Raw genomic sequence first — 22,038 nt, forward strand, 5'->3', positions numbered from 1 at the left:
AACAACAAAAACAACAGCAATTAGAAACTGTTCGAACTTCAACGCTGTTGGATATGGTTCTTCCTCGCCTCAGCTCCGACAGATTTGGCGACCCGGCTTCGAACACGCAACCCCATCCTCCTACATGGATTTCCTTGGCTCTTCTGCCCTTCCTACCGCCGGTGACCCGTCCCAGAACGCTCAGGCCCTTGGTGCTTCGGTGGCCGCGTTCCAGCTAGTCAGCCTGCCACCATTTTAGCCCAATAGCCGCCGCGCCTGGCTCCTGCAGGTTGAGGTTCATTTCCATCTGCGACGTATCACCAGCCAGAAGACCATGTTCCTCCACCTCGTGTCGTCCCTGCCTCCTGACGTCGCTGAGGACTTCACGGACGTAATCAGCTCTCCGGACTCGGCTCGACCTTTCGACACGTTGAAGGCGGCTATCACCGACCGCAAGTCAGCGTCCGAGGGCAGCAAACTCCTGCAGCTCCTCAGCGCTACGGAGCTTGGTGACAGCCGCCCTTCGCTGCTCCTCGGTCGCATGCGCCAGCTTCTTGGAGGCTCCGCTTTTCAGCACAACCCCCTTCTGCGGGAGTTGTTCCTTAAGCGTCTTTCCCAGCAAATGGTTCTTCCCCAAATGGGTATAAAACTTACTTGCAGAAATAAAGTTTTCCTCTCTGTCTCTGTGTCTGTCTGTCCATCCGTCCGTCCGTCCCCAACACATGGTCCCCATCCTCGCAGCTGAGGGTGATGTTTCATTAGACAAGCTCGCTGAACTCGCTGACCGTGTTTCGGACTACTCACGGCTCCCTAACGTCAGCTCTGTGCCCAGTCCGCCTCCAACTACTACCGCAGACTCCCAGCTTGCCAGCATTGAACGTCGAATTGATGCTCTTGCCAGCCGGCTCGATGTCCTCGCGCCCTTATCACGCCGTTCGTCGCCAAATTTCCGGTCACTCCACTGCTCCCCGCCACCTTCGCATTCTTCAGAGCCCCAACCATCTGACGCGCGGCCCGACACCTTGCCCTCAGCTGTATGCTGGTACCACCGTACCTTCGGTCTGCACGCAAGTGCACCCACCCGTGGAAACGCTGCGACCGGCCACTGAAAGCGGCAAGTGGTGCAGGTGGACGGGCATGCCGCCTATTTTGTTTTAAGACAAGACCACTGGCGCTGGCGTCCTGGCCGACACGGGAGCTCAGGTCAGCGTCATAGCTGCCTCTTGGGCATATCGCTGTCGCAACAGCCAGACCTCCTTGCTTCAAGCGATCAACAACTCGCCCATTCGCACGTACGGCCAACGGTCCCTTACGCTTAACCTGGCATTGCGCCGTACGTTTCCTTGGATCTTCACTACCGCTGATGTCTCGCAAGCTGTTCTCGGTCCAGACTTCCTCGGGTTCTTCAACATAGAAGCCGACATGCAAGCTCATCGCCCCATAGGTGTCAGCACGAACCTTTTCGTCAACGGCGTACTCTCCACAACTGCGGCGACGGGGCTTGGCGCTCTCGTCCCTGTGTCTCCGTATGCGAAAGTTCTCGCTGTTTTTCCCAACCTGACAAAGCCACACACCAGAGAGTCACCAGTGAAGCACTCGATCACCCACCACATTGTGACTTCGGGGCCTCCGGTGTTTGCTTGCCTTCGCCGCTTGTCTGGAGAACGCCTCCCTATCGGTCGCCGTGAGTTCCAACACATACTTGAACTCGGCATGGTACGCGCTTCCTTAAGCAACTGGGCATCGCCACTTCACATGGTGCCAAAGAAGGATCCGAACGACTGGAGACCATGTGGAGATTACCGCGCCCTCAGTGCTCACACTTTACCAGACCGCTATCCACTTCCTCACATACAGGACTTCACATCAAATCTTGCTGGGTACACGATCTTCTCTAAAATAGACTTAGTGAAGGCTTATCATCAAATTGCCGTGGAGCCCGCTGATATTCCTAAGATGGCCATTACCACATCATTCGGCCTCTTTGAGTATGTGCGGATGCCTTTTGGCTTGCGCAGCGCCGCACAGACTTTTCAGCGAACTATTAACGAGGTTACGCGAGGCCTCGTCTTCATGTTAGCTTACATCGATGATCTTCGCGTCGCAAGTTCATCAGGTTCTGAGCCCGAAGCTGATCTGCGCGCCCTCTCCAACCGACGTGATGAATATGGGCTCGTGATCAACCCGAACTAGTGTCTCTTTGGTGTAGCTACAATAAAGTTCCTCGGCCACCTCGTCACTCTACATGGTATTCGGCCTCTCGACAGCAAAGTCAAAGCCATTCAAGATTTTCCAACTCCCACGTCACTTAAAAAGCTCAGAGAATTCTCGGGCCTCCTAAACTTTCATCGCCGCCTCCCCGAAGTGCGCCTCTTTCCAGAAGCCTCTGACAGATCTTTTTGGCGACTGAAAAAAGATTCTGCTGCGCCACTTTAGCTGACTGAAGACGCTGCAACTGCATTTTCTGCTGCCAAGAACGCGCTCCGAGATACCACTTTGCTCATACCGCCAGTTCCTGATGCTCCACTGTGCCTCGTCACCAACGCCTCTTGCATTGTCGTTGGCGCAGTTCTCGAGCAGCATGTGTCTAGTCGGCGGCCTCTCAGTTTTTCTCCCAAAATCTGAAGTCACCTGAGACTAAATACAGCACCTTCGGTAGAGAACTGCTCGCTGTGCACTTCGCCATCAATCATTTTTGCCACTTCCTGGAGGGCCGGGACTTTCACATCATCACGGACCATAAGCCCTTGGAGTTTGCCTTCCAAAGGAACCACAGCATTTAGACTGCGCGCGAGGTCCGCCAACTGTGTTTTATCTCAGAGCTTACACTGCATCTCCGTCACGTCCATGGCCCGGAGAATGCCACTGCAGATGCACTTTCTCGTGTCGGTGTCATGTCGTCCGAATCACCAGTGGACATGGCGGAGCTAGCGGCAGCACAGCGCAACGATCCAGAGCTGCATCGCGTTCGCTCCTATCCATGTCCCTGTCCTCCGTCGAATGTCCACTGCCGTTTTCCTCCCATATCATTACGTGCGAGACGTCCACTAGCGTCTCGAGCCCCTGCGTACCTTTGGCTTTCCGTCGCACCATTTTTGATAAACTGCACCGCATGAGCCACCCTGGAATATGTGCGACGCAGAAGCTGATCCCACCTTGTTTCCTTTGGCCAAGCATCAATGCCGACATCCGCTACTGGGCACGAACCTGCCTTCACTGGCAGCGCGTCAAAATTCACCGGCGTACCGTCACGCCTGCTTCTCCTTTTCGGCCGCCCGACGCACGGTTTTCCCACGTTCACGTAGACATTGTTGGACCCCTCCCACTATCACGTGGGGCCTGTTATCTGCTTACGTGTGTGGATGGTTTCACCTGCTGGCATGAGGCGTTGCCCATTGCTGCCACAACTTCCGAGACCGTTGCTTCGGCCTTCATGGCCGGCTGGGTCTCGCTTCGACTGCCCATCTGTCGTCACCACTGACCGCGGCCGCCAATTTCAATCGGCCCTGTTTTTTTTTACTGCCTTGGCCAATATTCTGGGCGTCCGCCACCTCCATACGACCGCCTATCACCCTTCGGCCAATGGCATGGTGGAACGTCTGCATCGACTACTGAAGGCTGCCCTTACCACTGATCAGCCAAAGCAGCGCTGGTCCGACCACCTTCCCCACGTCCTCTTGGGAATTCGCTCGGCACTGAAGGCTGACCTCGGCAGCTGTTCTGCTGAGCTAGTCTACGGTGTTTCCCTCGTCTCCCTGATTAATTCTTTTCTCCTTTCACCCTACATTAATCCATGACGCTGCCACGAGACCTACGCAGCACATTTCGCCACATAACTCCTGTCACCGCTGCAGCCCGTCACCCTCAGTCCGTGTTCGTCAGCTAGGACCTGGCCTCGTGCACCCATGTCTTCATCCGCCGTGACCATGTCCGTCCACCCCTCACGCCGGCCTACGAAGGACCGTTCCGCATGCTCCATCGTGCGCAGAAGAGCTTCACGTCTGACGTCAACGGCTGTGAAGACGTCGTGGCTGCTGACCGACTCAAACCAGCCTACGTGGCCACTCCTCTGCCCGTCGGCTCTCCACTCACTCTCGCTTCGGCTGCGCCATCATTGTGCGCACCTTCCTCCAAGCACATCCGCTGGGCGCATCCTGTGGCTTCCGCACTACGAGGGGCGCGGCGCCGGACAAGAAAGAGCAAGTTGGGCGATGCAGCCGCAGCGCTAGCAGCGCAATTAAAAGCAGTTCGAACCTCAACGCTGTCGGAGCTGGTTCTTCCTCGCCTTAGCTGAAAGAATGTAAATCGGATCAATCAAAAAACGTTGAGCACATTTGAAAAACGTTGCGATAACTGCTTGAACGCGATACTAAATTCAAAAATGCATCACCCCATGTGCGTTCCAAATCACCCGCCAAATCATACCGTCCACCCATTTATGTGCTATATACTGCTTATTAACCAGGTCGTGTACACGTTTTCGTCTATTTTTGGAGGTCACAAGCTTTGGCCGGTTCTATCTGCACTACACTTCACAAACAGCAACTTCACTCTTCTGGCGGGCTGCACGAGTCAACCTGTTTTTACGCGAACGTTCCTTTTTTTGGGTGGGGGGTGGGGTGGTTACGGGTACTTAATCGCAAACACGCGCCGGGATGACGACTGCGATTACGGCACGAAACACGGCAATCCTAGCACTAACAGCCAGCGCCATAATATTTAACCTGTATGCCCGAGCCCCCAGTTTGCAGTACAGCGGCTGCTGAACACGGCGGAATAATACTCCTATACGCAGGTGCAGTCGCAAGGCTCCAGTCTCGTAGGTACGAGCTTGTTCGAGTTCCTGGCCTCGGGCACGTCCACAGTCAAGGGCGTCCCGCTGAGAGTGTTCACTTTGAAGGCGCTGCCCAAGGGACTTCACTTCGGCCCGTATCACGGAATCAAGGTGGACAGCATCGAAAATGGCGGCTGCACCTGGCCGGTGAGCTTGCCCGGCCAGTGTATAGAATACTCAGACTCAGGTTGTAAATGCTCTTATAGACAACGTTCGGAACACCTGGGTTGCAATTGCACTACTCTGCTCGCATTGTTACTCTGTCCCATACATGCAAGGGCATTCGAGGGGAGTTTTTAGTGGGGACAGATTATGCTGGAATACGTGCCATTGTTGTGTGAGAGGGAAGATTGCAGCGGATGATTACAATGGCAAACCGCATATCGAGGATGCAATGAGCATGCGGACTTTCCAACGTTATTGTATAATACTGTACGGCTGCACTGAAATGCCGCGTTATAATAATGTCAGAGGAAAAAGAAAAAAAATATATGTAACAAAAGGCTCACCTATGGTTGTCAGTGCCTCACCATTTTGCCAAACTTCTTTGGGACGCAAAACATGAGATAAAACCATGGGACATCGCTGCATGAGTCACCAGATCCATTATTAGAAGCCTTTTCATTTTCCTTGCAAGTTTTCGCGAAATCTCAGGTATGGCTACCGGCGCGGGTGCACGCTAAACCGTCCCGCTCACCGTACAAGAGTCGCACTCACAGGCCAAGCTGGAAGCTTGATCGTAAGCTGAAGGCTATGCTAAAAGGTTAAAAACAAAATTATTCGTTAGATGAATATTAATTACTCTTGAAATGAACTCAATGTTCTTGGACAAGTTGAATGTAGTAGCATTCATGCACTTTTAACGAAGCTGGTGTTGGTTGTTTTATATCCCCGAGAATGGCACTATATATGCACGTCGCAGTGTTTGGTAGCCCGAGCTGTCCTTTTTTTTCCGCAAAATAAGTTGTCAGTAGACCAAAATACCTTGTTCCACGACGCTCTTCGGCCTCAGAAGCCTTTGCGGCATAAAAATTTACTATAATCATCATCTAAATAAGTTGTATATTTTAATTCCACTTTTTCAAAATTGATACTGCCCGGATTTTATTCTCCTACGCGCTGCTGCGAGCAATCGCGCCCGAGAGTGCACACGGCCACTGCTGGGAGGCCCTCAAAATCTCCAGGAGTTCTGCGCTGCTCCATTGACTCGTACCGGGAGGCCGCGCGCAGCCAATGCACACGCGCAAAACATCCTAACGGCACCAGATGGCACCAGGTACCCGGCGTGTGCCTGCAGCATCCGGGCCAATCAGCGCGTGCTCGCAGGCGGTGGGCGGGCTGGTACTTCCGTAAAAGTAATAGGGTACACAGTACGCTAACGGTGTCTCAATGGCCACAGAACCCGTCCGTGTAACAGCGCTCAGTGGCCTTAGAGAGGATAGACTGGTCGGTAAGAAGGCGTTTGAAATGCCCATCTGACAGAGGTACCAGATTAGATACCAAAATACTGGCCCGTTTCCGGACACTTAAAATTTACGCCACGTTTTTTTTGTGTCCGTTGTTTTACGTGAGTATGGTAGAGAAAAATATTGACTTGAGCGTTTAGACGGTTGAACCTCTGCATTATGCAGGTGCGCCGATATGGACAGTTCTTCGTGATAGATGGACGCCCACAGCAGCGCAACCACTGGATGAACGACTTGAACTACTCCCCCTGCAAGCATCGACAAAACCTCGGGGCCTTGCTCATCAACGGAGACATCTACTACCGCACACTAAGGAACATTGGCCCCAACGAAGAACTACTCGTTGGATATTCAATGTCCTTTGCCAAGAGTTTGCTAGAGAACCCGAGAGGACCAGAGGCGTTGAAAGAAGGCGAGGAGAAACTTATCCTGCACTCCTTAGCTGGTAGATAATAATCGGTTGATAGCATTTGCAAGCTTCGAACATGCGTGATTTATCATTATCATCATCCTGGCTACACCTACTGGAGAGCAAAGCATCCCATGTCTCCAATTGACTCTATCCTTTGCCAGCGGCGCTCTCCTTATGCCTGCAAACTTCCTAATCTCATCCACCCACCTAACCTTCCCCCTGCTACGCTTGCCTTATCTTGGAATCCACTTTGTTACCCTTAAGACCGGCAGTTATCTCGCCTTCGCAGTACATGCCCTGCCCAAGCCCATTTCTTCCTCTTTATTTTGACTACGATGGCATTAACGCGCGTTTGTTCCCTCACCCACTCTGCCCGCTTCCTGTATCTTAACGTTACACCTATCATTTTTATTTCCATGGATCGCTGTGTTGTCCTTAACTTAAGCTGAACCCTTTTCATTAGCCTCCATGCTTCTGCCCGGTAGGGTGAGTACCGATAAGATACAGCTGTTGTACACTTTTCTCTTGAGGTATATATATTGGTAACCTGCTATTCATGATCTGAGAGAACCTGCCACATGTGCTACACCCCATTCTTATCCTTCTAGTTATTTCCCTCTCATCATCCGGATCAGCTGTCATTACCTGTCCTAAGTGGACGTATTTCTTTACCACTTCCAGCACCTCGCTACCAATTGTGAACTGCTGTTCTCCTGCTAGGCTGTTAGGCTGTTGATCATTACTTTGGTTTTCTGCATGTTAATTTTTAGACCCACCATTCTGCTCAGCGTGTCTAACTCATTTATCACGATTTGCAGTTCACCTCCGGAGTGACTCAGCAAGGCAATGTCATCAGCGAATGGCAGATTATTTTGGTATTACCTATGAACTCTTATCCCCAACTGTTCCCATTTCATGCCTCGGAATGCCTCCTGCAAACCGGGGAGGAATAGCATTGGCGAGATCGTGTCTCCTTGCTTGATGCCCTTCCTTATTGGAATTTTCGTGCCGACTTTATGGGGGGACTAAGGCAGCTATGGTGTTCTGTGTTTCAATGTGTTTGTCTACGTTGGTGCGTCCCAAAGTTCACCCTGGCCCAAAGATGGATTGATACCAACTGTCCCAGAGCAATGCCATTTTGCTATATGTAGCTTCCAGTATTTTGATATAAGGCTCTTCTACACCCTGATTCCGCAATGCCTGTATGACTGCTGATATTTGCACTGAGTCAAGCGCTTTCTCGTAATCAATGAAGGCTGTGCATAGAGGTTTGTAGTATTCTTCGCATTTTTCTATCACCTGACTGACACTGTAACTATGACCTATTGTGGAGTATCTTTTACAAAAGCCTGTCTGATCATTTGGTTGATTGAAGTCTAAAGTTGCCCTGATAAATTAGCGAGTACCTTAGTAAATATCTTGAAGGCAACGAAGAGTAAGCCGATCAGCCTGTAATTTTTCAAGTCCTTGACGTCTCCCTTGTTATGAATTAAGATAATGTTTGCGTTCTTCCAGGCTTCTGGTACGGTCGAAGTCATAAGGCATTGCGTATACAGGGTGGCTAGTTTTTCTAGCACGATCTCCCCACCGTCCTTCAAGATATCTGCTGTTACCTGATCCTCCCCAGCTGCTTTTGCCCTTTCCATTGCTCCTAAGGCTTTCTTTACTTCCTCTTTCGTTACTGGAGGGATGATGCATTGGTGTGGGCTACTCTCTCTCATTACCGTCCTCATTACATTGGCTTCTGTATAGATTTGTATAGAACTCGTCTGCTCCTTTAACTATCTTATCCATATTGCTAATGACATTGCCCTCCTTGTCTATTAACGCATACATCTGGTTTTTACCCATGCCTAGTTTCCTCTTCACCGCTTTTAGGCAGCCCCCGTTCTTTAGAGCATGCTGGATTCTCTCCATATTAAACTTCCTTATGTCAACTATCTTGCGCTTATTTATTAACCGCGATAGCTCTGCTAGTTCTATTCTGTCTGTAGGGTTATGCGTCCTCATGCTTTGGCGTTTGTTGATAAGATCTTTTGTCTCTTGAGATAGCTTGCCGGTATCCTGTCTAACCATCCTACCGCCTACTTCTACTGCACACTAAGTAATGACAGCTGTCAGGTTATCGTTTATTGTATGTACATTAAGATCGTCTTCCTCAGTTAAAGCTGAATATCTGTTCGGCAGCGATATCCTGAATTCCTCTATTTTCCTTCTTGCTGCTAACTCATTAATGGACTTCCTCTTCACTAGCTTCTTCCGTTCCCTCTTCAAGTCTAAGCTAATTCGAATATGCCTGACTATGACCACTATGAATGTCAGCAGGGACGGCGGACCTTTTTGTGCGAGGACATGTCGGTGAAAGGTGAAGGAACATTGACACATTGCCTGAATAGCAGGGGTATTAAACTGTGGATTAAAAAGAATGGGTGCTTGCTTTTTATGTATATATTCATAGTGCATGTAAAAGACATCAGCATTGTGAGAGAACTCCCCATTTGATGCATGTGTGCCGATACGAAGCTGGTCGATCGCGCTTCCGGAAAAGGCACTGCCTTTTTATCTTTATTGTATATATTGCCTCCTGACTGCTCTGTGCAGGTTTGTACAATCGCGCTGCCTTTGTATCGTGAACAGGCAAATATTTAATATGATGTACTGTTCTGTTACTACCTTAAGAAAACTGCCATGCACAGAATTGATACTGAGGAACTGATGTGAAAAAGTACTACTGATGGCCTTTACCTTTCTTGTACAGTACTCATTAAGAACACCGAATTCTGTGGGCAGTTCTTCACTCTACATGTGCTCATTCGCTCCTCCCACTGGTTGGTTCTTTTTCAGAGGACGTCAATATCGTTCCTTTGCACAGCGTGCTCCTCGCCTGTGAGAAATGCGGAGACCTCTTCTCTACACAATACAACTTAGAAATGCATACCAGCCAGAAACACCGACATACGACGCAGGGAATCTGCAGCTGCACGTACGGCACCTGCACGAGCAGTCACAGGTAGGCCTAAAACCTTTTTAAAATGTTGTACCTTGCTTGACGCCATCGTGGCTAGTTAACTGGGGCCATATTCTGTACCCCTCTCTAAATCGCTCTCAAGCTTTAGTGCGTGACGTCAAAATGACGACACAGCAAGATGCCAACTGCGGGATCAACCAACTAGTAGCAGGGTTGCGGTGGCTCCGCCCCGGAAACATTTATTCGCATGAGAAGGGACCGTACGCTAACGTTTTCCTGTAAAGTTGCAGTGAACAAAATAAGTATTGTTTTATTTTGCTAACAAACTGTGTTTAAAACTCAACAACACCAAGGAAAACAATAGGTGTTCTCAGTTTTGCAATTAAGTTTGCTGTTCAGTCACTTTTGTTGCCGCGAAGATGTGCTGTCAGCGGTAAAGCGTGAATATGCCAGTCTAAAAATAAACAGAAACGCAATGAAGAAAACAAATAATGCTTATTTTGGTAATAAACTGTGCTGCAAATTCAACAGCATGAAGGAAAATTAGAAGCGTTCTCACTTTTGCAATTAAATTTGCTGTTGGGTAACATCTTTCGCCATGAGGGCGTGCTGGCAGTGGTATAGCGTGAACATGGCGGTCTGCTAGAAAGCAACTGATCCCCAGCCACTGCTCCTGTCCTTTTTTGCGTGTCGTCTAAAATCAAGGCACTTTGCCGATGTGTTAAGTGCACAGTAAAATTAGTTTAAAGGCAGTGACTGCTACGGGCCTACAGAGATCAACTTGCAAGGAGCTGTCGGCATGAAAATCGACGAAGACGACTTGTGGAGGTAAATATGTTGTCAAACGGATATGAGCATCGGGACGAAAAAATGTGAGTAAAACATTTAGGTGCACATTTAAAACCGTCTCGCTACTCTGTGGTCTTTCATAACTTTGCTACAAGTTGTTTCAATGCAGCGCACGTATATGTAAGCGACCACTATTGTAGATTCCCTACAATTCCCTGTCTACAAAATTAATTTCACTCAGGTCGATACCGAGAAATTGCCTAGGGAATTGGGGTGAAAAACCATTATCATTTGAAGTGGCGACCCCACCGAACAGGTCACGCATGTCCGTCGCCCAGGAGCTGTTGCTAATCGAGCTTCTCGAGCAGCATCCGCCCTTGGCACGGGCTGCGTCAGAGCTCTCGCCCGAGTATCCGGCGGCTCGCAGGCTGGAGCTCTGGGAACAGATTGCCGCCACACTGAATCGAGAGGGTCCGGCTGTGAAATCACCTGAGCACTGGTGCCACACTTGGCATGTGTTGGCCTCCCAGTGGCACGCAGAATTGGCATGGCTGCAAGCTGGCCAAGGCTGAGCTGGTCAACAGTGGTCTGTGGAGCACCGTTTAACGTGCATTTCCGCATCATACATCACAGGGGCACCAGTGGCGGTAGGCTATCGAGTAGGGCTAGCCGCGTCGTGCAACTGGTCGGGCCAGTGAGTGCCGGGGGTGTCGGGAGGCCATACTGCCAGCAGCTCGCCGCCCCCTGCCAGCAGCAGGTATGTCCACTGTCGTTAGTCAACTGCTGTGACGTTACAGGCAATTGCAAAGGTTTCAGCTTGCTGGTAACGAAGGGTTCTTGATCGAACCTCACGGTCATGTGCAGTAAGCAATGCAGCCCTCTGATGAACCACAAGACATTCGTGTTTGAACATGTTGTGCTGCGCCTTCCTTCTTGCAGGAGCGGGCCAGCCCACCTCATCCCCTCAGGCCACCTCGCGGCCACAGAGCTTCAGTGGGCAGCATACCGGGTACAAGCGGCCTACAGAGGGAGGCCCACTCTGCAGCTGGTAGGTGAACCATTCTATGTGTATGCCTTACAGCTTGTGTACACTGGTGATGACCTCATATGTGTTCCTGCTAAATTTGGAAGGTGTGGGAGTGCATAAATTGGAGACTGCAAATGCAGCCTCAGCTTCTTTACCTTCTCTCTTCTGGTAGTATGTTTTCACCTTGATTGTGCCGCCCTAATGACTAAGCACACATTTTAGTCGTACAGATTTCCCGCTGTGCAGAAACTTCACTGAGCAGTTGTGTCCTGTGTAATGATTTCATCTAGATGACACCAATACGTCATGGGCAGGGGCAAGTGAGACAACACCTCTTGAGCTGCTGGAGGAGGAGCAGCAACACCAGCATGGCGAGATAGCTAGTGAGTTCGCCTGCCAGTATAGAGGCTATGCAGACTGGACATTACCATTTTTGCTAGCTGCCTCAAATTAATAGTATATACAGGAGCATCATACAGTCACAGTTGTTTTACAAAGTGCACAAAAGTTTTTAGCGCATCCTGCATTGGCACGTTGTTTCAGCTGTTTCCCTCTTACAGTGGGAGTTGTGACGAGGCTGATGTGCACATTGAGTACACTGAAACAATGCTGCCTTTGTCATATCACTGATTGTAACTGCTTTTATGTACTCTGCTCTGCTCCCCTCAGACATTGCACTGAACAGTTTGTTTATTGCACATTGTGCTGTATTGTATGACAAGTTGCACATTCAGACTGTTTTCCCTCTGGCAGGCACCCAGCAGCCGACTGCACTGCCCACACTGCCCTCATCTCCCTCACCGCCCTCACCACCAGTTCCGGGCCGTCCTGTGCTTTGGAGGAGTCAGCAGGACGAGGAGGTGGCTGAACTCCTTCGCGAGACCCGGCGCACAGTGGACCTCGCTGAGGCTCGCAACAGGAGGGATGCCGAATTTCAGGCGCGCCTCCTGGAGGTACGTGCTGACACCGTGCACCACATTTTGTACAGCAGATGCAGCTCCATGCAACATAATGTTGCCATATTCACCTTTCCAAATCCGTGCTTAATTCTTCAACCCTGTTGTATGTGCAGCACCTCAACGAAGCTGCTGCCAATAGGCGGCAGATAACAGCCACTGTAGCAGACCTGGCGGCAGCTGTGCGGGACACCAGGGAGCAGTCTGTGCGCCTGCACGAGCAGCTTGTGGTGGCCGTCTCCTTCTTGGTGCTTATGCTCCACTACCAGGTACATCCACCACCGAGCTAAGGTCCTGTTGTCCTGTTTGCGCAGCCTTTATTTTTTGTACAGCCTACTGCAAGTCACAGAAGGTTTGTTTGTGTTACTGTTTATTATCATCTTCTGCACTTCGCAGAAGGTTAGTAGTTTATGTTTCTGTTTTTTTACAGCCTTCTGCAAGTCGCAGGAGGCTTGTATTTCTTGTTACTGTTTTTTATAGCCTTCTGCAAGTCGCAGGAGGTTTGTAGTTTTTGTTACTCGTTTTTCAGTTTTCTGCAAGTCGCAGAAGGCTTGAAGTTTTTGGTAGTTTTTATAGCCTTCTGCAAGTCGCAGAAGGTTTGTAGTTTTTGTTACTGTTTTTTATATTTTTCTGCAAGTCGCAGAAGGTCTGTAGTTTTTGTTACTGTACCTTTTTAGCCTCTGTGACATGCACATGTGTGATATTTTCTAGACAGTTTGTTTATGCATATTTCTAATGGTGCCTTTTTACATTGTGCAAAATGCAGATGTATAATATCTAGTCAGTCTGTATCTGCATTTTTCTTGTTATCATTTCACCATTTTACCATTTTGTTACCATTTCACGTTCTCCAAGATGCAGAGGTGTTAGTGACCAAACCATATGTCTGCTGTAATGGGGCTTTTCATGCAGTGTTGCCTGCATATTTTGTAAAGCTCTGCATGACTGTGCTTTATGTTTTGCTGTTCGGTGAAAACCTCTAATGACTGCAGCGGAGGCATAGTGGTTGAGCATCCGCCTCGCATGCGGGAGGTGTGAGATTCGATCCCAAGTGCTGCTGTGTACCCACTGGTGATACAACGGGTACAAGCTTCCCCTGGCCTGGTGCTCGGCTTATTCAGGGTGAAATTCTTGGGAAATGGATGTTGGACCACATCTTGAACAAACGAAAATACCTTGTCCCGTGGTGCTCTTTGGCCACACATGCCCTTGCGTCAAAAAAATTCACTATCATCATCAGACCTCTACTCACACACCACCTCACTGATGTGACTGTGATGCTTACACGTCTCTATATATTAATGAGGACTTTCTATTCATGCTGCTATCATTTTGGGTACAGCGACTTGCATTAAGTGTCATGCACTTGGTTATGTACCTTTTCATAGGCACTACTGGACTGTTTATCATATTTAGTGATAACAGCCAGTTGTGACATTCACATTTTTTTTTTACATTTCGAGTCGTGTAAAATGCATTAAGTCACAGGCACCAAGTTTTCAATCTGCCAGGGGGACTGGGGCACAGTTAGCATCCTCTCTGTTTTTTCACTCGCCTTCCCCCATCCTCCGGGAATGCTCCTAAACAAAACATATTTATTTTACTCTCAGGATACAGAGTACATTCCGGACAGGGACTGCAATTCACAGCAATATAGAAGATGAATTAAGTTAAGGGTGCCAAGTACTGACCCTTGAGGAACCCTAGCACCAAGAGCTACAGTACAGGATTCAGCATCATTAATGCTGACAAATTCAACACGAGAAGAAGGAAATCTATAAATCAAGTTCAGAACTTCAGGGTCAATGTTCAGCACACCCAGCTTATATAATAGCAGTGAGTTATTAACTTTATCGAATGGTTTAGCAAAGTCAAGAAATATGCAGTGAGATGAAAAGCGCATTCAAAATAGAAGTGCAAGTAGTAAGTGAAGGAAAGTAGTTGAATGTCAGAAGAGAAAGACATTCGGAAGCCATGCTCTGTTGGAGAGAAGAAATTGCTATCCTCCAGAAAATTAAAATGTGTAAATGTGTGTACTATTATTTTGCGTGCTATTAATCTCAAAGTAATGGGTCAATGGTTAGATGGATTCTGCCTATCTCCAGCTTTATGTACTGGTATGACCACTACATCCTTGTGTACTATGCTATGATACGATTATTAGAATATGCATTGCATGATGATACCTTTCCAACTGTACACTTCAATCTCGTATCGATAGCCCCCCTTGGGGGGAATAATTTTTGGGTGGGCTCGAGCCCTCCAGCCCCACCGCAGTCGGCACCTATGTATTATGCACTACTTACTGAACATTGCAGTAGTTGCGTACCATGTTTGTATGCTTATGTGCAAAAGTGGCCTTCCTGCCTACACAAGCTGTGATAATTACCATGCAAGCTTGCAGTTTTGCAATATTTTTTTATCATGTCTGCATGACAGATTGTGCTCCAATGGACAAGACATGGGATTTACTGCCCATGTTATGCCGTGCAAAATGTTTTGCTAATGCCTTTGGTGATGCGACCACTTGTGTGAAATGGTCATCATCATCATCATCAGCCTTACTACACCCACTGCAGGGCAAAGGCCTCTCCCATGTCTCTCCAATTAACCCTATCCTTTGCCAGCTGCATCCACCCTTTGCCTGCAAACTTCTTAATCTCATCTGCCCACCTAACCTTCTGCCGGGGGCCTGCTACGCTTACTTTCTCTTGGAATACACTCCGTTACTTTTAAGGACCAGCGGTTATCTTGCCTTCGCATTACATGCCCTGCCCAAGCCCATTTCTTTCTCTTGATTTCGACTAGGATGTCATTAACCCGTGTTTGTTCTCTCACCCACTCTGCCCGCTTCCAATCTCTTAACATTACACCTATCATTTTTCTTTCCATGGCTCGCTGCATTGTCCTTAACTTAAGCTGAACTCTTTTCGTTAGCCTCCACGTTTCTGCCCCGTAGGTGGGTACCGGTAAGATTATGCTGTTGTACACTTTCCTCTTGAGGGAAATTGGTAGACTGCCACTCATGATCTGCGAGAATTTGCCATATGCGCTCCACCCCATTTTTATGCTTCTAGTTATCTCCCTCTCATGATCCGGATCAGCTGTCACTACCTGCCCTAGGTAGACGTATTCCGTCACAATTTCTAGGCTTTCGCTGCCAATTGTGAACTGTTGTTCTCTTGCTAGGCTGTTGAACATTACCTTGGTTTTCTGCATGTTAATTTTTAGACCCATCGATCTGCTCTGCCTGTCTAACTCATTGATCATGATTTGCAGTTCACCTCCTGAGTGACTCAGCAAAGCAATGTCATCAGCAAATCGCAGATTATTTAGGTATTCTCCATTTATTCTTATTCCCAACTGTTCCCAAGCCAGGCCTCGAAATACCTCCTGTAAATATGCGGTGAACAGCATTGGCGAGATCGTGTCTCCTTGCCTGACGCCCTTCCTTATTGGAATTTTATTGCTGACTTTATGGAGGACTATAGTAGCTGTGCAGTTGCTATATATATCTTCCAGTATTTTAACATAAGGCTCTTCTACCCCGTGATTATGCAATGCCTGTATGAAATGGTCATCATGCAGTTAAAAAATAGTGGTGCACAGTGATTAAATGCTTCGGTGTTACTTTCCCATTACAACAGGCATCACAAACATTTCCTCCCTTGCTATGTATTCACGAGCTTCATCACACAAACAGTGAGCACAGGTAGCTCTACACACAGCACAGCACAGGCAGGATGCAAGATGACGACAGTGGAGGGGCGGGTGGGTCCACACAGGAAATGGTGTAGGAGGGTGCATGAAGATGCTTTTGGCTTGCTGGACGAGTTGTTTTGGCGAGAGTTCCGACTGAACAAGACGACTGTGAAGTGGCTGTATTGCGAGTTATGCGATGAACTGGAAAGTATACGTGCAAATGCACTATCAGTGTAGTGGCAGCTGGTGTGCACACTTGCTTCCAGAGACAGACCGTGAACAAGAAACAATAAAAAAGAAGCCGCCACTTGACTAGCTGTAACTAAAACAGCCATCACACACACACACACACAGAAGCATTGGCTGGACACTGCCTTCTGTGGCTGCGACGACTTGGCCAGCTAGTTCATTGCACATGCTGCTGTTGCCAGCGCAACCGTGCCAACGGCTGCTGCAGACGGTTTCTCCGCAGCTGGTTGACTGCATGCGCGCGCACAATTTCTCTTGAAGGTAGGTAATGCGGGTCCCAGTACCTGGCAAATAGCCGGCAGGCAGAGGCGGGCCGTTGTCTTCTGGGGCAGGGGCACCCTCATCGTCCGCTTGCATAGCGGCCTCCAAGCAGAGGTTTTGCAGCGCGGCACACGCTGTGGTGATGAGAGCCAGTTGCTCCGGCTCGTAATAGAGCGTCCGGTACCTTTGCAGGCACTGGAAGCGGCTCTTGAGCATGCCAATGGCGCGCTCGACCACCGAACGCATTGATGCGTGCGCCATGTTCGATGCACTTGGGTGGCTTGGCAGAGGTGTTAAAAGCCAACACTCCAGAGGGTACTCACTGTCTCCTGCATAACCAGAATCATGCACTGTTAACAATGTTCTTTGCCATTACTGGTTTCAACAGCCTTCAAGTATGCCCTACAATACAATGGAAGATTCAGATTAAGTAGCCCACTACCAGGTTTTGCTGAACATGACATTCTTGGGCATGCAGGCAATGCATGGCTGAGATGTTTAGGCATACGCCCTTGTAAGCTCATATTGAAATAAACGTTTCACTAATTCCAATACACCACAAGTGTCGTACAAACGCTTTCTGCCTTGGCTTAAGCTTGAAATAGCAAGCATTCCAAAAATGCTTTATGTGCCTTGTGTTTCTACTGCATGCGGTGACAACACAGGGGCGAAAACTCGCACGAGGCGCATGAGCAACTAGCACGCTTGTAGCTTCAGTGCATGCGGACCACTGTAGCTCGATATATGTAACCCAGACAGGGCATTCTTTGCTGCTTACCCAAAAGAAACTCCTCCCTCCAACATGCGTCTCATAACATCACGTCGCAGCAACGAATAGCGCCAGGCGAAGACTGCGTGGCACGAGCCGGGGCAGCGGGGGTCTACGGCCAGGATGCGAAGGTTGAAGTCGCAGACCTGAAAGAAAACAGCTGGTACAATACAAGCTTAGGCATGAACTTCCGCTGTTGCGGCCTGGACTTGCAGGCGAACACATGTAGTCAAAAACAGCAGATGAAGTCTACTCACTATCATTTGCGGCCCCAGATGGCTGCCGTGTGTGCAGCATTGCCCCGCGGCGCCTTAATGGCGATGAGTGTGCCATCGACACACCCAACGATGCCAAGTATGCTGCCGTAGCGATGGAAACCCTCCTTCGCCGCCGCCTTTTCCTCGGGGCTCGCCGGAAAGCGCACCCACCCTTTCCGCGACCCAACCTGAACGATGGCTTCGGAAACCCGCCGCACACATCTACTAACCGTCGGTTGCGATACGCCGACATTGCCCTCGTTGCCTACGGCGCTCTGAAAACCGCCGGTGGCGAAAAAGCGCAGTGCGCACAGAACGTACCGCTCCACTGACACCGTACTTGCTCGCAAACCTCCCAGTTCATCGCAAAGGTCGTGACACAACCGCCGCGCAGTGTCCTTCTCCAGAAGCTCGCGCCGAAACAACTGGTCCGGCAAGTCAAAAGCGTCTTCGTGCGCTCTTCTACGTCGTTGCTCGTGCCGACGCAACCGGCGTATTGCAAAGTATGCCGCCACGTTCGCCGCCATTTTTTTAAGTGCTACCTTTTTCGCTCTCAATTTAAAGTCCGCATTATTAAGTGCGCAACGTCATCACTTCAGCCGTGTTCACTACGCTTACAGCAGTCGCCGGTGACGCAAAAAATAGGAGTGGGCCAATATGGCGGCATTGTGAGCGTTTTGGTCTCGTTTTAGTATTGAGAGCGGTACAGAATACGGCCCCTGGAGAGATGGCCTTTCTTACGACGAGCCACCTTTTGAAGCCATAAATATGTTATAAAGCACAAATCGTGAAGTCGCAGTGCAAATACACAATGAATGTTTGAATGCCACGATTTTCGGACAGTGCACAACGCAGTCATCAGCATCACTAGTAGCAGTAGCGCAGTTGAAAGTGTGCCTTCGCGCTTGTTGTGCGCGCTATGTGCTCATTTTCCATAAACAGTGCGCACTTTTTTTCTAGCAAGCTAACAAACACAGTCCAAGCGAGCCTGACGGTCGCATTGATTGCGTTGTTGTTGAAGTTCGTAGTAAGTGAACTTCTAATGCCACAACCAAATTATAAAATAAGAAAAGCAATACATATATTTTAAAAAGGGAGTTAGTGAGTTATGTGCGTCTGATACTTGAAAGCAAGCCCCATCACGTTGCTTTGCAAGCTGTCCACGGTGGTCATGTGCTCCCGGCCGAGAACCTTGCCGCCAACAATCTGCTTTGGGGATGCGACATAACTAAGGTTGACGCGTTCAAGGCAGGTGGCAATAGGTCGACCTCCTTGTCGTGGTCTTCATAATGTTCCTGGCAGTCTGGGAGTGCTCGTACTTAGCGTACAATGCTTCATCAGTTCGTGGCTCAGTGATGTCGGCATTAACGAAGTCACCCGTGCCAGCCAGCTGCGCAATAACGACCCATTGCCACAAACACCACGTGCGTCACCTTCGTCTGTCATGCCGGGGTCCATGCGGCGGTGAAGCTAGCGCAAGTACACACAGAACATATCAACTGCACAGTCTGGGCATTGTCTACTCACGGTGGCAGCGCAGAATGTGGAGAACCGATTGGGCTGGTGACGCTTGCCACGTGATCGGCTGGGCAAGCCAGGTATTCCACGTGACTGCTGTTAAGATTCTCTAATCGCCACCATTGGTTGATCGCCGACCCGGCTGTAATCTCACTTGCACTTTAGAGGCTTTGCCCAGCAGGCACATACTTACGCAGTGATCAACGTGTATGCCTTAACCCGTCGGCGTGCGCTTCGACGGCGAATTTTCGTGTGTTTAATGCTGCATTTGTTGCTTTTTTGTGTCTCGAAGTTCTCTCCAGAGCGATGTCACCGGGGCTGGGTGGCGCTGTTCGCCATCTGCGGTCACGGGAAGCGCGAGTTTTTAGACAGCTGGGTAGAATTCCCGGCGCCTCCTTGTTTGTCCTAACCGAGTTGCACGGCCGCAGTCGTTCGTTATATCTGAGACGAGTTGTCATTCCTCTTATGCAAATTTTTACGGTAGCACCACCTTAATTCGTAATAAGCGAGTCTTCGTTGTAACCGCTGCCGTTTAAGCTGCCTTCAATGTATGCGAAACGGTAGTCTGAAGGCGCTCTTGCGGTGTGAGAATTGAGGGAGTCTCATAAGCTAAACCATAAGCATCACAGAACCTTTTCGCATCCAGATATCTAGGCGTAACCTTAGCTAAGCCCCAGCCAATTTTTTTTTCAGATGATATGGATAGACCCATACCATTGAGACAGGCAACTGTAGCATTGAGTGCTGCCTGAAGTGTCGTCGCCTTTCTTGTGTGTGTTGTTTTGGCGCAAAAATCTTTTTAGCATGTAAAACAAAAGCGGTGTGCTGTGTGGCGTCACTGCACGACAGAGACCTGCCGCGGTGGCTCAGTGGTTAAAGGGACACTGAGGAGAAATTGAAGTTGGCTTCTATCAATAGAATACCAGCTCCTGATCCCAAAAACGCCGCTCTTACTGAAAACAAAGCTCTTGTAAGGTAGAAAATAGCAAGAACCAAAATACAGGTATCGCCGCCACAGGCCAAACTTGCAAGTACAAGCGTGGTGACGTCCTAGGACAAGAGACGCCACCTTGGAGGAATTTTCCTTCCTACATGTTGCGGGAATCTCTGAGGCTGACAAAGGAAGATTGCGCGGTTCAATATTGAAGTAAATTTTGTTTTAAAACCGATAGTGCACTTTTATCACATAAAGAAGGCAGACAAAAGGCAACCTGAATGTTGGAAGCAAAGAAAACGGATGCTTGGCGGCACCACAGGCGGCCAGGAGAGTTTCGATTTGTTAAGGCGCTTCGCGTATATGAGCTTTGCGTGCCCCGTGGTTTTGTTTTTGACGCGCCTCGATTTACAAGCGCCGAACAGCAGAGGAACTCCAAGTGCCGCTTCACGTGCTAGTTAACCTTTGAAGGAGCCCGTTAAGGCTTGTCAGATGATCGCCACGGTCGATGAAAAACTATGATGGCAAGATGGTCGGTAATCGTACAAGGCAGCACTTGTGTCTTCGCACGCTCGCCCGGCGAAACATTCCCGGCTGTGCCGGTAAACTTCAAACTACTTAACGGAAATCGTTTATTAGGGACGGGAGACAAGGTACAAGGCAGTTCAGAAAAATTGCTGATGGCCTAGCTCTGTTAGGCCAGGATATACGTAGCGAAAGCGCGGAGATTTCAGCATCGGAAGAGTTCATTCACTAGATGTGCCTTTATTGATCACTGCTGCTTGAGCCATTGTGGCGGAGTGGTAGCGTATCTGCCTCAAACATCACACACCCTGGTTCGATTCCGAACCTCGGCATAGGACTTTTTTTTATATTCAGTGAGTGGGCGGGGGTTTCAGTGGCTCCCATAGATGCCGCCACCGAATACGTTGGTTAGCGGTTAAGCGCAGGCTCTGTTAAGGCGCGTTTATGCTCCGGCGTATCGCGCGTGCGCGCGCTGCACGGCGCCGTCACGTCGGCCAAAGCGAGATCCATATATACTGCGCTTGACCGCCGACGCGTTCGGCGGCTTCGGCGCACTCTGACCGCACTGGCGGGGAGACTTGGAGCATGTTTATATTTCGCGCCGAGTGCGCCAGCCGCCGCCGGCCCGGCCAGACCGATTCGGCTCCGCGGCGAGGTGCGCGTTGTGACGTAATTCAATAACTTCGGCAGTTGGGCGGAGCTGTTCTTTTCGAGCTCTCGGCTAATTTGATCCATTCACGGTACACATATGAAGGTACATGCAAGTGGGCGAGAGAGCCCGATCCAGTGGACCTGTTGGATCTAGCGGAAGACGTTGAAGCGTCGTGCGTCGGCTTTAGTTTCAAGGCGCCCACTTTAAACGCGACCGCCCTTGAGCACCTATCCGTTTTTTGTGGCAATAAAATAAATAAATTACTTGGCCCTTGCAACCCTGGGCCTCGACGCCTCCTGCTGCCCCGTGCAACCGCGCCGTTCAAGGAATCCCAATCCGTTGGCCCCAAAGCCCCGGCCAGCCTCCGATGGGCGCAACGCGCCGACCTTGTCCTGGCGCCTCGCGACTCCCCGCACTGGGATTATGATATTTAGTTTGCAACGGCTGCTCACTGAGGAAGGGGTAAACGACCCGCCGGCGCCTAACCTAGCTGTGCTCCCTCGAAAGCATCGCACGTTCTGTGGGGCTGAGGTCGCTGAAATGCAGGCCGGAGATTTTGCGAGAACTACGTCGTCGGGTTCGGGAACGGGATTCATCGCAAAGCTGGCAAGACGCCGGTGCAAACGTAAACAGAGCGACGGTAGCGACCCCCGATAGATGCCTTCAACGTGCGGCGGCGGTAGCTTTCATTTCGGCAGCTGCTAGACCATACCGCTAGCCGCCGGAAATTACGGAGTCTC

The 22,038-nt window shown here is 49.7% G+C and overlaps 1 protein-coding gene, 1 long non-coding RNA gene and 1 pseudogene across 3 annotated transcripts; 2 read left to right on the forward strand and 1 right to left on the reverse strand.

Annotated features, from left to right (window-relative positions):
- Positions 1-520: 520 nt before the first annotated feature.
- On the forward strand, positions 521-6,732 carry LOC144120548 (uncharacterized; annotated as a pseudogene).
- A 3,575-nt stretch (positions 6,733-10,307) lies between these two features.
- Positions 10,308-12,724, forward strand: LOC144120610 (uncharacterized). The gene is made up of 5 exons (XM_077653245.1): positions 10,308-10,487; positions 11,082-11,205; positions 11,388-11,496; positions 12,229-12,428; positions 12,548-12,724. Exons 1-5 carry the CDS (start codon positions 10,459-10,461, stop codon positions 12,719-12,721), a joined length of 636 nt encoding a protein of 211 aa, XP_077509371.1. The 5' UTR covers positions 10,308-10,458; the 3' UTR covers positions 12,722-12,724.
- Positions 12,725-14,673: 1,949 nt separating this feature from the next.
- Positions 14,674-18,089, reverse strand: LOC144131222 (uncharacterized). Of its 2 annotated transcripts, none has more exons than XR_013314643.1 (3): positions 17,991-18,089; positions 17,422-17,558; positions 14,674-16,972 (listed from the first exon to the last, which is right to left on the reverse strand). It is a non-coding gene; the product is annotated as an uncharacterized LOC144131222 (long non-coding RNA). The 2 variants fall into 2 exon arrangements; XR_013314649.1 differs by having other exon boundaries at positions 17,900-18,089.
- Between the last annotated feature and the right edge of the window lie 3,949 nt (positions 18,090-22,038).

This window comes from Amblyomma americanum, chromosome 1, assembly GCF_052857255.1.
Source record: "Amblyomma americanum isolate KBUSLIRL-KWMA chromosome 1, ASM5285725v1, whole genome shotgun sequence".
Classification (NCBI taxonomy): domain Eukaryota; kingdom Metazoa; phylum Arthropoda; class Arachnida; order Ixodida; family Ixodidae; genus Amblyomma; species Amblyomma americanum.